General features: G+C 35.4%; 1 protein-coding gene across 1 annotated transcript in view; it reads left to right on the top strand.

The window, feature by feature from the left end:
- Positions 1–14,692, top strand: part of trpc5b (transient receptor potential cation channel, subfamily C, member 5b) — a 41,093-nt gene extending 26,401 nt beyond the window's left edge. The window contains exons 7-11 of the mRNA XM_026195413.1: positions 4,141–4,336; positions 5,598–5,792; positions 8,173–8,214; positions 10,593–10,682; positions 11,538–14,692. Coding sequence (XP_026051198.1) covers positions 4,141–4,336; positions 5,598–5,792; positions 8,173–8,214; positions 10,593–10,682; positions 11,538–12,377 — 1,363 coding nt within the window. The 3' untranslated portion in view covers positions 12,378–14,692. The remainder of the gene's footprint in view (positions 1–4,140; positions 4,337–5,597; positions 5,793–8,172; positions 8,215–10,592; positions 10,683–11,537) is intronic.
- Positions 14,693–14,864: the final 172 nt, after the last annotated feature.

Here is a 14,864-nt window from a genome sequence, read left to right as displayed (position 1 = left end):
ACTTGCAGGTCAGGAAGGTGATGTGAAAACATCTCTTTCCTGCTCTCTAAAAAAAGAAAAAAAAAAAAAAAAAAAAAGATCTTGTTTTATCTGAAACAGTCGGTTTCAGTATATTTTTTTATACGGTTTAATTTATAACCTTTTTTTAAAAGAACGGAATGTTTTTTCAACCTTAGTTAAATTGTTTTTAGATTATGTATATTATATAAACTATATAATGTTTTATATATATAAATGTGAAATAATTAAAATGTGTTGTAGATTATATAAATTATATAATGTTTTATATATAAATGTGAAATAATTAAAAATGTGTTTTAGATTATATAAATTATATAACTGAAATGTTTTTCAATCTTTAATTGTTTTATATATATAAATTATAGGATGTTTTATATATATAAATGTAGAACACACAGACCCCATTTATACATCGCTCATAAACGTAATGGGAGGGGGAGAAGCCGTATAACCACACACACATAACCGTATAACTGTGATAAACTTCAAACAAACTAACTGACACAGAGTTCAAACAACCTAACTGACACAAACTTCAAACAAGCTAACTGACACAAACTTCAAACAAGTTATCTGGCACAGACTTCAAACAAGCTAACTGACAAAAAACTTCAAACAACCCAACTGGCGCACACTTCAAACAAACTAACGGTCAATAGGGTAAAACTTTCTGTCAAAACCACATGATCGATGCGTGAGGAGTCTTTCATGTACCATTATAATTTAAAACTAACTAGGTCAATAGGGTAAAACTTTCTGTCAAAACCGCATGATCGATGCGTGAGGAGTCTTTCATCTTCCGTTTAAACTAGCCGTCAAAACCATGATTTAGAACTAACAGGTCAATAGGGTAAAACTTTCTGTCAAAACCGCATGATCGATGCTTGGAAAGGTCATAGGTTAACCCTTGAAGTCGGAAAGTTCCGCCCATCCATCATAAGGTTACCGGAAGTTCAACCTGTCAAAAGGTCAAAGGTCAAAGTCATAAATCATCATGACAGAAGCTGTATTATAAGAACTACTTTTGGAGAACATCTGCTGAACGCAAAATGAATACGTGTCTGCTGCGACACAAGGATACGTTTTCTACATGCATTTATGCTTTGATTTGAACAAAAACAGCATATCCGTGCTGCACAGCTGACACAAAAGAGCAGACGCTGCTTGCGTTCAACTGATTTTCAAAATAATGGGATCATGGTTGTTTTCACACTACATGACTAGGGGTAGCATTCAGTTGCAGCTATGTTCACATTGCATGATGGATCGGCGACAGAAGGTTACACACTGCATGACTTTACAACAGGAAGAATCGCTGACAAACTCTGGTCTTCAAACTGTTTCATAACCAAAAGCATGCATATTGTGGTATATAAGACGTCAAACAAACATTTACAAAGATGACTTTGTAACATACTTAATAACATACTTCTGCAGGAATTTTTTTTAATACACAAATCTAAGTATTTGAAAGCAGTGGTGTGCACAGACCTCCAGAGGGGCAAGGGCTAATCTACATTGCTAGAGCACAATCACAGTCCGGGGTCAAATATGTCAAGTTCACACTGCATGATTTTAGTTTTTAGAGTTTTGTGAAATCGCAGAAAAATGCCCAAAATCAGAGGCAAATCAGTGCTCGTTCACACAAGTGAGAGTCACGTAGTGTGAGTTATTAAAGACGCGATCTGAGAGAATTGTTGATATGTCGCCAACGCCTGTGAAATATTTGGCATGCTAAATATCTGGACCTTAAATTATAATATTATTTAGGGACCTATATTATACTGGATTTACTATTATTATTTGACAAATTAAATAAAAAAAGTTTTTCTTTCACTTTTCCCATTCATTTTCAATTTTTAAGGATTAAAAACAGAAAAAAAAATACACACCTTTACAACCAAATCAAGGCCAGATTTTTGTGTGTGTTTAGATAGATTATTTAGAAAAAAAACATCACAATCTCATGCCACTGAGATGAAGGGAACACTTAAAAACTAAGAAAAATTCAAATGGGGTCAGCTGGATTCCAAAGAGACATTAAGAGTTAAATAAAGATCAAGTTTTCATGAACATATTTTGTATTTTTCCTTCTGTAAATAAAACTTAATTTTTTTATTAGTAATATGCATTGCAAAGAACTTCACTTGGACAACTTTAAAGGCAATTTTCTTTGTATTTTTTTTTTTTTTTTGCACCCTCAGATTCCAGGTTTTCAAATAGTTGTATTCCAGCCAAGAATTTAACTATCCTAAAAAAACATAGGCTACATCAATGGAAAGCTTGTTTATTTAGCTTTCAGATTACATATAAATTGACACCTTATGACTGATTTTGTAGCCAAATGTCACAAATGTGCTGCTCAATAACAAAATAAACACAACAAAAAATGACAGCAGTGAGAAAACAGCAGTTAAGAAAGCATTTGATCATAGCAATATGGATATGTTTATATCAGCTCTTCAATTCACCTCCATCATGTTGACAGATGAGGTATTTAAAATTACATCGTTATGATAGCTTGATTATAAAGTGCATTTGAGACTAGACTTTGAAGATTTGACTCTGTGAGACTATAGTACAGAGACTACTGTATATTCCATATTCAGTTATAAGCTTGAAGTACACTACAAGTGCACCTTCAATACAATAAGTTCACTTAATTTCCATAAATTAAAAAAATATTGTGACCAGTGTCTGTCACGGTACAAAATTACAAAATCAAACTGCCTATTGTTTATTTTCAGAGGAATGTCTAATTAAAGCAGTCCAACTTGAGAACTTAATTCCAATGTTTCTGAAGCCAAGATAAAATAGTTTCGTTATTGCTATTGCTTTGTAGTAACAGAGGTCTTGTAGCGTTGCTAATAATCAGAATAAATGACCTGTGATGCACGTATTACAAAACCCACACAGACACTTCAGTCAACTTGATCAATGAATGTAGCCAAGACGCCACATGAAGTTTAATGCTGATCTGCTGCAGAGGTCAAAATGAGAAAGGAAACGAGTGGAAATGGTTATGATCTTCCTGAATTTTCTCATCATAGCATGAGCCTTGCAGAATCATTTGATCTCAGAGGACGGAGACAAAATTACATATAGTCATCAATCAACTGTTGTGTGTAATGACGAAAATCTGTTGCTCAAGGCTGTGCAGCAAAAACTTTCAGAAATAGGAAGATATTTCAAAGATACCAATATATTTTAAAACTAATCCTCAGAAGGCAATCTATCTATCTTGTCTGTCTGTCTGTCTACCATTCTATCTTTCCATGCATTCTTGCATACATTTTTAAAATAATTATTATTATCATCATTTTTACTTTCTTTTAAAACATTCAAACAAGGGTTTGCTAAGATGGTCTTGAAAAACTTTGCATGTGTAGTTAAAGTTAGTTCTAATAATTATTTGTATGTTCTTTCTTAAAGGGATACTTCAGTCAAAAATGAAAATGCTGTCAATAATTACTCACCTTCCTGATGCTCCAAACCTTCTTCTTCGGAAAACAAATTAAGATATTTTTGATGAAATCCGAGAGCTTTCTGACCCTGCGTAGACAGCAAGGGAACTACCACGGCCCAGGCCCAGAGAGATAGTAAGGTCATCATTACAGTAGTCCAAACCTTCAACCATCAAGTTGCGAGAATACTTTTTGTCTGTGAAGAAAACAAAAATAACTTTATTCAACGATTTCTTTTTTTCCATGTCAGTCTCTGCTGCATGTTCACGAGAGTATCACGATTAATGACGACATTTTGATTTTTGGGTGAACTATCCCTTTCATTGAACCCTCTTAAGTATTTGGACACTCACAGTAAGTTACAGTGTCCAAAAGGTTTTCAGGTAACTCAGACTAAAAATTTGTCTCTGCTTATTAACCTGTGGTAGTAAATTATCATTGAAAAAGTTGATGCTTTCAATTTGTGTGTTTCCTTCTTGGCTATATTTGATAAAAACAGTATGTCATTGCTGATAAAAGTGCAGGTTTAAATCCATTCAAATGCAGTACCCCATTCAATTCTAACGTTCCTATATTATAGACAATATGTGTGTTTGGGAGAAACTCAATATATGAAAAGTCTTGTTTTGTTTCTTTTTTTATTTCCCTCTCTCAGACTGTTTGAAACTCTTCAGTCTCTCTTCTGGTCTGTGTTTGGGCTGCTGAATCTGTATGTTACCAATGTGAAGGCTCGGCATGAGTTTACCGAGTTTGTGGGGGCCACCATGTTCGGCACTTATAACGTCATCTCACTGGTCGTGCTGCTGAACATGCTCATCGCTATGATGAACAACTCTTACCAACTCATTGCTGTAAGTGCTATCTGATACGGATGATTTTTTCAATATGTATATAGTTTACTGGTATTTTTGCCATTATTTACTGCTCTAAAAAAAAAGTTACGTCTTAAACCAAATCTAATTTGGGCTGCTCTTGGTAGATTGCGTTGTTTATTATAGAAATGCATTTTTATGGGACTGGGCTTTCTGGCTCATTTGCCCTGTTAAGTAAATCTGACCCTAAATCTGTCTAAAATCAGTAATCATGTGGCCAAAAAAAGGGCCAAATTCACTGAAAAATGTTTAGCAAATTTACATTTTAGTGTAAATTACAACAAACCAATCTGGTTTAACCTGAGGCTAAATGTGTTAAAAAGCTCTGTGCCATATTTAAATTAGGTATATTTGCTAATATACTGCTTAAAAGAACATTTTATGTCAGCCTAAGATGATTTGCTCTTTTGACTGAAGACTACTGCCATTTGTATTGTTTTTGTGCAATTAACCTTTTACCATCTGGGTCAATGGAAAATAAGAGTGTCCATGACCAAAATCTATCTTTTAAAACACGTGTTTCAAGCTTTAAAAAACTTTAGCATTTTCCAAAAAAACCTAAAATTTAATGACTAAAGATGTCATGTGGTTCAACCATCAAATAAAACATGCGTAAAAGCTTTTAAATATATTTTCTCATATTTTCGTTATTTATTGATTGATTATTATTATTTTTTAAATCAGTTTTGGAAAGTTGCACCACATGACATTTTTAATCCTGTACATATGTCTGTGATATAAAAGGTCAAATGATTTGGTATTAAAAACCTTGCTGACCTCTGACAATCATGAGGGTCTATAGAGGCCCAGTTTATGTCATATTGGCCTGATGTATGTTTCTACTTATTTTATCAACATGACTTAACCTCAAAACATTTAATTTCCTCAAATTAATTACATAACGTCTTTGTGTATGTATTCTGAACGTTAAAGCCATTAGTATCTTACAAACAAACCATAATATTTCTTAAGTTTGGTTACAGTCAGATGAGCTCTTGTCTATGCATTTTTCAGGATGTATTAGTTTTGGGCTTATATAAGCTACATTTAGAGGCATTTTCACCCCTGCATGTGTCTCACAATGGGAACCGTTATTCAAGTAAACACAATTCTGAGTAAACGCACATCATCCAATCACAAGATGATTTTTGCAGCAACAAAAGCCAGTCTGGGACACTGTCCCGATTGGCAGTTTCAGCACTCTCCTCCGTCCAGCTGGCTGTCTGCTTCTCTGTTGTAGGATCACGCGGACATCGAGTGGAAATTTGCTCGTACCAAGCTGTGGATGAGCTACTTCGATGAGGGAGGAACATTACCACCTCCCTTCAACATCATACCAAGTCCGAAGTCTGTGTGGTACCTGTGTGTGTGGCTGCACTGCCGTCTGTGTGGACACAAGGAGGAGTGTAAACACGGAAACCTCAAAGAGTTCACGGTAATGCACTGCGCGCTTCATTGTGTATGCAGCGTGGGTGGCACATTACAGCTTTCACTCAATGAATCTAACAGTCCTTGACAAAGCAAACAAAACAGCAGGATTGTCATTATTTTTTGAAGAATCACTAGAATTAGGGAAGGCAAGCTACTCATCATTATTACTCGTTCTTTGTTAACTGTATTCAGAGACTTGTATTTTGTTTGTGCTGTGCACATGATTTATATCTCAAAGCATGCCATTTATTGAGGAATGTTTTGCTAATCTTTTTCAAATAAATCAAATTGTAGCCCAGTGGATGATTAAATAGGTGAAAACTAAAGAAGAGACAAGGGACCATCCACAATCTACAAACCGTGAATATACTGTAGCTATTCTGACTTCAGCTAGTAAGCAACCATTCAGAACACCACAACCTCCCTGGAGTTTCTTTAAGGCACGTCAGTTCACGTGGCAGCCATTTCTACTCATGCAAGAGGAGATATATTATAGTGAAAGAAGACCAGAATTACAAACATTAACTAAAACATATTTCAAATCAGAAATAGAATTATTTCAAAACAACTATTTCATCATAATTAGTGCTTGTTTGGCCCATATCACAATAAAAAAAAAAGAAGAAAAAAAAGAAAAGGAAATCATGCACTTGCTAACTCAACAGGTTCATTTAAATGTAAAGATATGGTCACCAATGTTATCATAGTTAATTAAAAGTAAAACCACAGATATTATTGTTTCTAAAGAAAATAAACATTAAGTGAAAAAAAAAAGGTTAGAAAAAAAAAGCAAGATCTCTTTGACCTATTAAAAAAAAGAAAACTAATACAAACGTATTAATTTTGAATATCTTAATAATAATTTAATGTAATAATAATAATAATAATTGTAATATTAAGGATGCATATAAACCTTCATAAATCCTAAACGGCCTTTGAAATGATTTTAAGGATGTCCTGCTGTTTGTCTATTTGGCATCCAGCCTCAAGTTGCCCTAGGCCAATGTTGGTTGCTAGGCAACCTTGCTTCAACCATGCCTATTCCTGAGCCATTGTGTGTTGGATCAGTTGAACTTCTCTCCTCTGTGAGGTGGACTCTCACCCACGTTCTCCCACACACAGCACATGGAGTGCACAGTTTTGGGTTTAACAATCATGTAAGGCTGCTATCAGTTATTTTGGAATTTGTAGCTGGCATTTCGGTGAAGAATAATAATAATGATTTCACCCTCTAACTTTAGCACTCAATATTCTAATTCTATTCTTTAAAAAAAAAAAATCAAACTACCTTTCTTATCTTTTTGTATTCTATTTTCTTTTCAGTTATTATACAATAAAAAATCTCTAACACTAACTTGCTCTATTCTTTTTCTATTCTGTTTTCTTTTTATTTATTATATTATTTAAAAGCCCTTGCTACGTGTACTGTGTTAATCTAACTGAGACTTGTTATAGCACTTATATATCATTGCTCTTTTGATGATTTTGATTGCTTCCACTGTTCTCATTTGTAGGTCACTTTGGATAAAAGCGTCTGCTAAATGAATAAATGTAATGTAAATGTAGAAAAAGCATGTCAAATGCTTTCAGAGGGTTTCAGGTCATTCTAAAGACCAGTTTGTGTGAAAATGAAACATCTGTCATCGTTTACTCAACCTCACGTTGTTTCAAACCTGTATGACTTTCTTCCATATATGGAATACAAAGCCAGTAGATTTATTTAAAAGAATTTGCTGGGCACTCTGTTTTTATAGTTACAGTGAATGGGAACTAAAGCTGGAAAGAATTTTAAAAGGAAAGTTATATGGTTTCAGAAGCCACATGGAACTCTTTTATGCTTCTGCTTTTAAAGCTTAAAAGCTCTATATCCTTTTCATTGTCATTACACACACACACAAATTTGACTTCTAATGCTATATTTTGTGTTCCACAGAACTCAGTAATGCAGGATTGGAACAATATGAAGGTGTTAAAATGACAACAGTTTAAATTTTTAGGTTATGTATTTAGAGACGCTATCGTAAATCTAACACCATTAAAAAGTCTTTAAAAAGAAATGCAAACAAAAATATTTTTAAAATATACATTTTACTTTGGCTAATGACATTTCCTTTTTTTTTGTTTAACTTAAAGTACTAAAATAATTAAAACAAACTAATACATTTATAAAAAACAGATATAGACATCTAAAAGATTATTTTTAAAAAAACATTTTAAAATCAAAGTGAAAATATAAAATATTAATTCAAAATATTAATCAAAACTATATTAGTAAATTGACAATACTATCAGTGACTGATAGTTCAAACTATTCACCTTTGGATCATAAGTATTACATAATGCCACATATTTATTGTTAACATTATTAATGTTATCTGTTTCAGGAAAGGCATGCCGATAACCTTATTCAGAACCAGCACTACCAGGTAATGACATCTGGCCTTACCCATCACACTTTGGCATCCGTGTCATAAATCCGTTTCCCAGCATGCTGTTGGATCGGAACCTTGCTGTTAAAATGTTAACAATCCCAACAGTTTATTCAGATGAGAAAACAAACATTAGCCTATTGGCATCATGCATATTAATGAGTTATTAGAGCATTTCACATTTTATAATTTGCTTGTATTTTCTTCAATGATAGTTCTAGGTGCTTACAAAGAGAAAAATCATGTAGAAGGGATTTTAAATCTGTTTACAGTAAATAGTGCATGATCACACTGAAAATAAATATCATGTAGAGTTGTTAATCAGTGCATATTCATTACTAGCTCTAATTGCATTGCACCCTGTCATGCTTTGAACTTTATAACCACTGAATCCCTGCTGATTGCTAATGGATTAATACAGGTGCTGGTTATATAATTAGGATATCATCAAAAAGTTGATTTATTTCACTAATTCCATTCAAAAAGTGAAACTTGTATATTATATTCATTCATTACACACAGACTGATATATTTCAAATGTTTATTTATTTTACTGACAACTAAGGAAAATCCCAAATTCAGTATATCAGAAAATTTCAATATTACTTAAGACCAATACAAAGAAAGGATTTTTAGAAATCTTGGCCAACTGAAAAGTATGAAAATGAAAAGTATGAGCATGTACAGGGCTCAATACTTAGTTGGGGCTCTTTTTGCCTGAATTACTACAGCAATGCGTCATGGCATGGAGTCGATCAGTCTGTGGCACTGCTCAGGTGTTATGAGAGACCAGGTTGCTCTGATAGTGGCCTTCAGATCTTCTGCATTGTTGGGTCTGGAATATCGCATCTTCCTCTTCACAATACCCCATAGATTTTCTATGGGGTTAAAGTCAGGCGAGTTTGCTGGCCAATTAAGAACAGGGACACCATAGTCCTTAAACCAGGTACTGGAAGTCCTTTTGGAAAATGAAATCCGCATCTCCATAAAGTTGGTCAGCAGCAGGGAGCATGGAGTGCTCTAAAACTTCCCGGTATACGATTGTGTTGACCTTAGAACTCAGAAAACACAGTGGACCAACACCAGTAGATGACATGGTACCTCAAAGCATCACTAACTGTGGAAACTTTACACTGGACCTCAAGCAACGTGGATTGTGTGTCTCTCCTCTCTTCCTCCAGACTCTGGGACCCTGATATCCAAAGGAAATGCTAAATTTACTTTCATCAGAGAACAAAACTTTGGACCACTCCGCAGCAGTCCAGTCCTTTTTGTCTTTAGATACTTCTGACGCTGTCTGTTGTTCGAGTGGCTTGACACAAGGAATGCGACAGCTGAAACCCATGTCTTACGTCTGTGTGTAGTGGTTCTTGAAGCACTGACTCCAGCTGCAGTCCACTCCTTGAGAATCTCCCCCACATTTTTGAATGGGTTTAGTTTCACAATCCTCTCCAGGGTGCGGTTATCCCTATTACTTGTACACTATTTTTCTATCAAATCTTGCCCTGCTTGTGCAAGGTGTCAATGGTCATCTTTTGAACAACTGTCAAGACAGCGGTCTTCCCCATGATTGTGTAGCCTACAGATAATGAATTTGTGATTTTCCTTAGTCATCAGTTATAAACATCAAAATTAAAAGATATAAACATTTGAAATATATCAGTCTGTGTGTAATGAATGAATATAATATACTGTACAAGTTTCACTTTTTGAATGGAATTAGTGAAATAAATCAACTTTTTGATGATATTCTAATTATATGACCAGCACCTGTACATAGCCATCCAGACTCCAGCAACCTCTGGTGCAGGTCGGGACTCTGTAATGAATATCCACAATAAAACAACACAGTTGCCACTAAACAATGTAATGTATGAGGAAACTACAACAGTAATCACTGTTTTTTTTTTAGGTTGATAGCTGTGCTTGTGTTGTTGTATATAATTACTTCAGACAAATGCTTCTCCCCAACAATCAAGAGCTTCAGTAGCGGATATTGCACTAGCTGTTATTTTGTTGATGTGCGTAAGCATGTTTAGAGAGCCACTGCTGGCTCATTCTTTATTGGATATGCAAAAATGCTAATTAATGCTAATGAACATCCAGAATTTCACCTCCAGCTAAAACATGTCATGAACATGCCCAAAACTGATATTTGCGACTTATTAAACTGGAATCACAAAACATATACATGCCAAACACATTCAGAGCCCATCACCCTATCTCACCCCATCCGAGCATACATCACCACCTCCTCTGGGGATGTGGAGTTCTTTCGATTCATATTGAAGAGGAAAACAGGGTTATTTGTAGATCAAAATATAACAGGTCAAGAAAAATGGACTGAAGCCCATCCTGTTTGTGGCTGTTTTTAGGAAGTGATCAGAAACTTGGTAAAGCGATATGTTGCAGCCATGATCCGCAGCGCCAAAACAGATGAAGGGCTGACAGAGGAGAACTTCAAGGTATGAAGATTTTTTATAAAAGTCATCTTATTCTCTATACAAGCACTTATAGAGGCCTTGATGATTTTATTTGTATTCTTAAAGTATACATTTTTATAATGTAGTAGTCAGTCATGCAGGTTTGAAACTTAGAAATGAATACTAATTAAATAAATAATGTTGAGTAGATACACAATGTGAACCATTTCCAATTTTATTATAGAATAAGTGAAATGAGAGTTGAATTAGTTGCAAATGATTTTAATTTATATTTTTTTTAACTACCTAATAAGCTGAATTGCTATAAAAGACTACTTTGTTCAGTAAATATTTACCATCATTACTGTTATTGTTAATAATAAATTAATAGTTTATTAGCCTAACTGTACACGATTTTAAGTGCAATAAAGCAACTTTTATAAATATAAAGTTTGGTTGATGTACGAGCACAGACGTGGGTTCAAACACGGCTCACCCAATCAAATTTCAGAGCGGGAAACTTTATCGTATAAAATCCACTTTGCTTGCTATGAAATTCATTGCCCAAATAGAGATTTCCTTTTAGGACTTTTCAGTGCAAAGTGAACTCTTAACCAGCTAACTAGGCACAAAACGATAAAACAACATTTTATTGGTTGCTTGTTTTCCATATTGTGATGCCATCATCTCATGTTAAACCTCAGGCTTTTGGGGAGAGACCGATAATGGAAGATGATAAACTCCAAATATGACTTATCGCTAAAGTCCACAAGCAAAATCATAAGTACTAAAAGTCATGAAGATAATGTCAAAAACGTTAGAATAATTTGAAGACTTCCTGTAATTAGGTGGCGCAGTTTACGCTCTAGTAACTTCATATTGTTTCTTTGCGTTAAGGAACTTAAGCAGGATATCTCCAGCTTCCGCTATGAGGTTCTTGACCTGCTGGGCAACCGTAAACCACCGCGACGCACTTATTCTTCTAGTAGCGAGGCCACTCAGCAGGACGAAACGGCTGAGCCTGAGGAAGAAGAGGACGGGGAGGGTGATAGGCTTGGAGGACCCAGATGTGCAGATGGGGGAGAGTCATCCAGATCCGAACCATCTACGTCCTTCTCCCAGTGTTACAGGAGAAACCGAGAGTCCCAGTTCAGCGTATCGGCTCTCTTCAAATCCATGTCGGGACCAGCAAGAGAAAGAATGGAAAGCAATGGCTTGAGGAACAACATATCTAATTCTTCTGCATTTGTGCGGACCAGCAGCCGTCTGCAGTGCTTTTCTCGCTCCAAGAAAAACTCTCTGCATCGTTTGGGAATGCTAATGTCTCGTATGAACGGACACGTCCCCGTCCCGGACCAATATGCAGAGACGTCGGGAGATCAGCAGTCCACATACAGCATCTCCGACCAAGTACCGCAAACATCTTGGCATGGTCCCCAGATGCCATCGAAGGTAACTCAAAGCGAGATGCACCTGCACACGCTGGGACTGGGGCCACCTGAGACTGAACAGAACCCAATGCAGGTCACAACTCAACGGGCAAACGGCAGGGACAGTCTCGTCCTCCGGCCGCCCAGCAACTCGCTGCCTCCGCTGCACTGTGCTTCCAGCCTGACTGCCTCCAGCGCTCAGCTCTTTGCCTCCAGTGATGATCTGTGCCATGGCTGGTTGGGACCTTGTGACAGTTTGGGCTCCTCCAGCTGGGACCAAGAGGAGTCGGTTACGACACAGCTGTAGAAGCAAAGTCAGTTCATTAACGTAATGTTTCACAGCTTCAGCCAGGGATTGATTTCAGCTCCAACCCCAAACACACCTGAACCAGCTAATCGAGGCATTCGGGGGTTACTTGGTAATTATATGCAGGTGTGTTGGAACTGGGAGGGTAGCTGGAAATCCCTGGCTGAAGGCGACTGGTTCAAAGCTCCAACAACAGTCAAGGGCCTGTGACACTCATACTTTAGCATCTTTATGCTTTGCACACATCAGGCCTTATTCACAAAACACGAGCAGAACGAATTGTGTAAAAGCATCCGTAAAACATTAATGCAAAAGTGTCAGTGCACCCATTTACATATCGCCTATCCTAACAATTAGGAAAATGTGTTCCACTCGTGTTTCTTGATTGAGGCCACTGGGAATTTATATTCAAAAGTGAGGTATGTAATTTCTGTGTGGGGAAAAATATATATTTTACTATAATGCCTAACACTCCCCTTTCTACCATTGGTTGGATACTACAAAGTAAAGTGAAATTGTGGACTGCATCTGAAATTTTCCTACTAATATATACATACATATATATATATATAACAGTATGTGAAAAGACTGATTAGTATATCCAACTTCGCAGAATTCATAAAACGGTACACAAAAGGTTCAAAAGTATGCATCCAGTGGACACTTTACTATGCCATGAGGCCTCTGGAGAGGATTTGTGCATAGGAAAATAGCAGAATATAGCAGTGAAGTAACACAACTGATGCTGGTAGGTTGCATAAATATGTCCGGATTACATTCATACTATATAGAAAAGTGGTTCCCAAAACCAGGGTCACTGAAGATTTTCAAGATGTCACCGAGCTCATTCCAGTTTGAGGGTTACAAATATAAATGGTAGAAGTTTGAAAAAACCACGATAAAATTTGAGAATTTTTTAAATATGAGTTAATAGTTTATTTATCATTAAAACCATGTTTAATTAACCTACCGCAATTTGGAAAAACTCACTGTAAACGCTGTCCAACAGTAAACAAAGTTAGTTACATTCTCATGAAGACATACAGTAGCACAGATTGTATGAATGCATCTTTGAAGGGGAACAAGGGTCTTAATTTCCATGGCCTTTTCTTTTCACCTGCATTTTCATTTTCATTGCAGAAGCGCCACCTGCTGTCAGACAGTGGATTTGCTTTTTCATTCAGCCCATCTGCCGTTTTTGCTCAAGCCCATGTAAAAATCAGACCGAAATATGATGCACTGTTGTAAAGTTTTACCATTTATGGAAAATAAGCTAATGTGCATTCTAAAAATCTAAATTTGGATAAGGTATCTTATAATATTAACAGAGCAGATAAAAAACTATTACAAATAGAAATTATTTTGATTCAACCCCTTTCCTTAAAAACGGTTTAAAGTCTGAAATTAGAGTATTTTTAATTTAATGGACTTTGGTAAGAGCCATGATCTATGCATAGGTGTAGTATAAATACATATTTCATATACCATGTTGGTATTAACATGACCTATAACATCAGTCATGTCACTTCCCCACAATTTATAAAAATCAAAAAAAAAAAAAAAAAAAACCCTCAGAGCTCTTTAAAATGTTCTATACGAGTTATTGGATGCACCCTTAAGTAGGTGTTATTGCAATATGTATTTCAAGTACTTATATGTTCAGATGCACCATTAACAATGTAGCAATGCTTTTGCACAACTCCATCCAATGTAAAACCCTTTGTTTATTTTACAAGGCTGTAAGTTAATGTTTTAAACAAGATGCATTTACTTTTAAATTGCATACCATCTGCATCACACATTAAGTTCTGGTGCTTCATTGTCAACGCTAGTGCAATATTTTTGAAAACAAGCTTAAACTGCAGACCTGAACACCTGTGTACTATAGAAAGTCCTTTTTAGAGCTCAAAGTGGAAGTAGAAACAATGTATCAGACATATTTCATATGTAAATTTATAGATCTTGAAGTGACATCGTCTCAGAAGACACAGATAACAGAATGTGGACTTATATATAATATATATGCATCTTTGTAATAAACTTGTATCTACACTAAACAAATGTTAATAAGGGCACCAAGTGAAGCTTAAAAATATACTTCCGAAATATGCATCTATGTAACTGATAATATCTTTTCATTTGTTTTTCACAGATGTTTTATTTGCAAATGGTATTACAGTAAATAGTGAATTTGCTCAATAACAGAGCTTAGTAGAGTTAGTTTCTCTCATGACTGGCCTCTAGACACTGTACAAGTAATAATTAATACATCAGATCGATTTGTGCATTAGTAACCTCTTATTTGTGTTTCTTCATTATGGTTTTAATTTAAGCTGTGAGTTATCTACAGTAGATTCTGTCTTTTTGTAAAAATGTATTTTCAAAAAAATTATTTTTCTATTCCTTTTTTTTTTTTTTTTTTTTTTTTACATAAGGGGTACATTTGTTACACTTCATGTATAATTTATACTTTGATTTCAAATAGAG

The sequence above is a fragment of the Carassius auratus genome, chromosome 21 (genome assembly GCF_003368295.1).
Source record: "Carassius auratus strain Wakin chromosome 21, ASM336829v1, whole genome shotgun sequence".
NCBI classification, from domain to species: Eukaryota; Metazoa; Chordata; class Actinopteri; order Cypriniformes; family Cyprinidae; genus Carassius; species Carassius auratus.
This window is presented reverse-complemented; position numbering and strand designations above follow the sequence as displayed.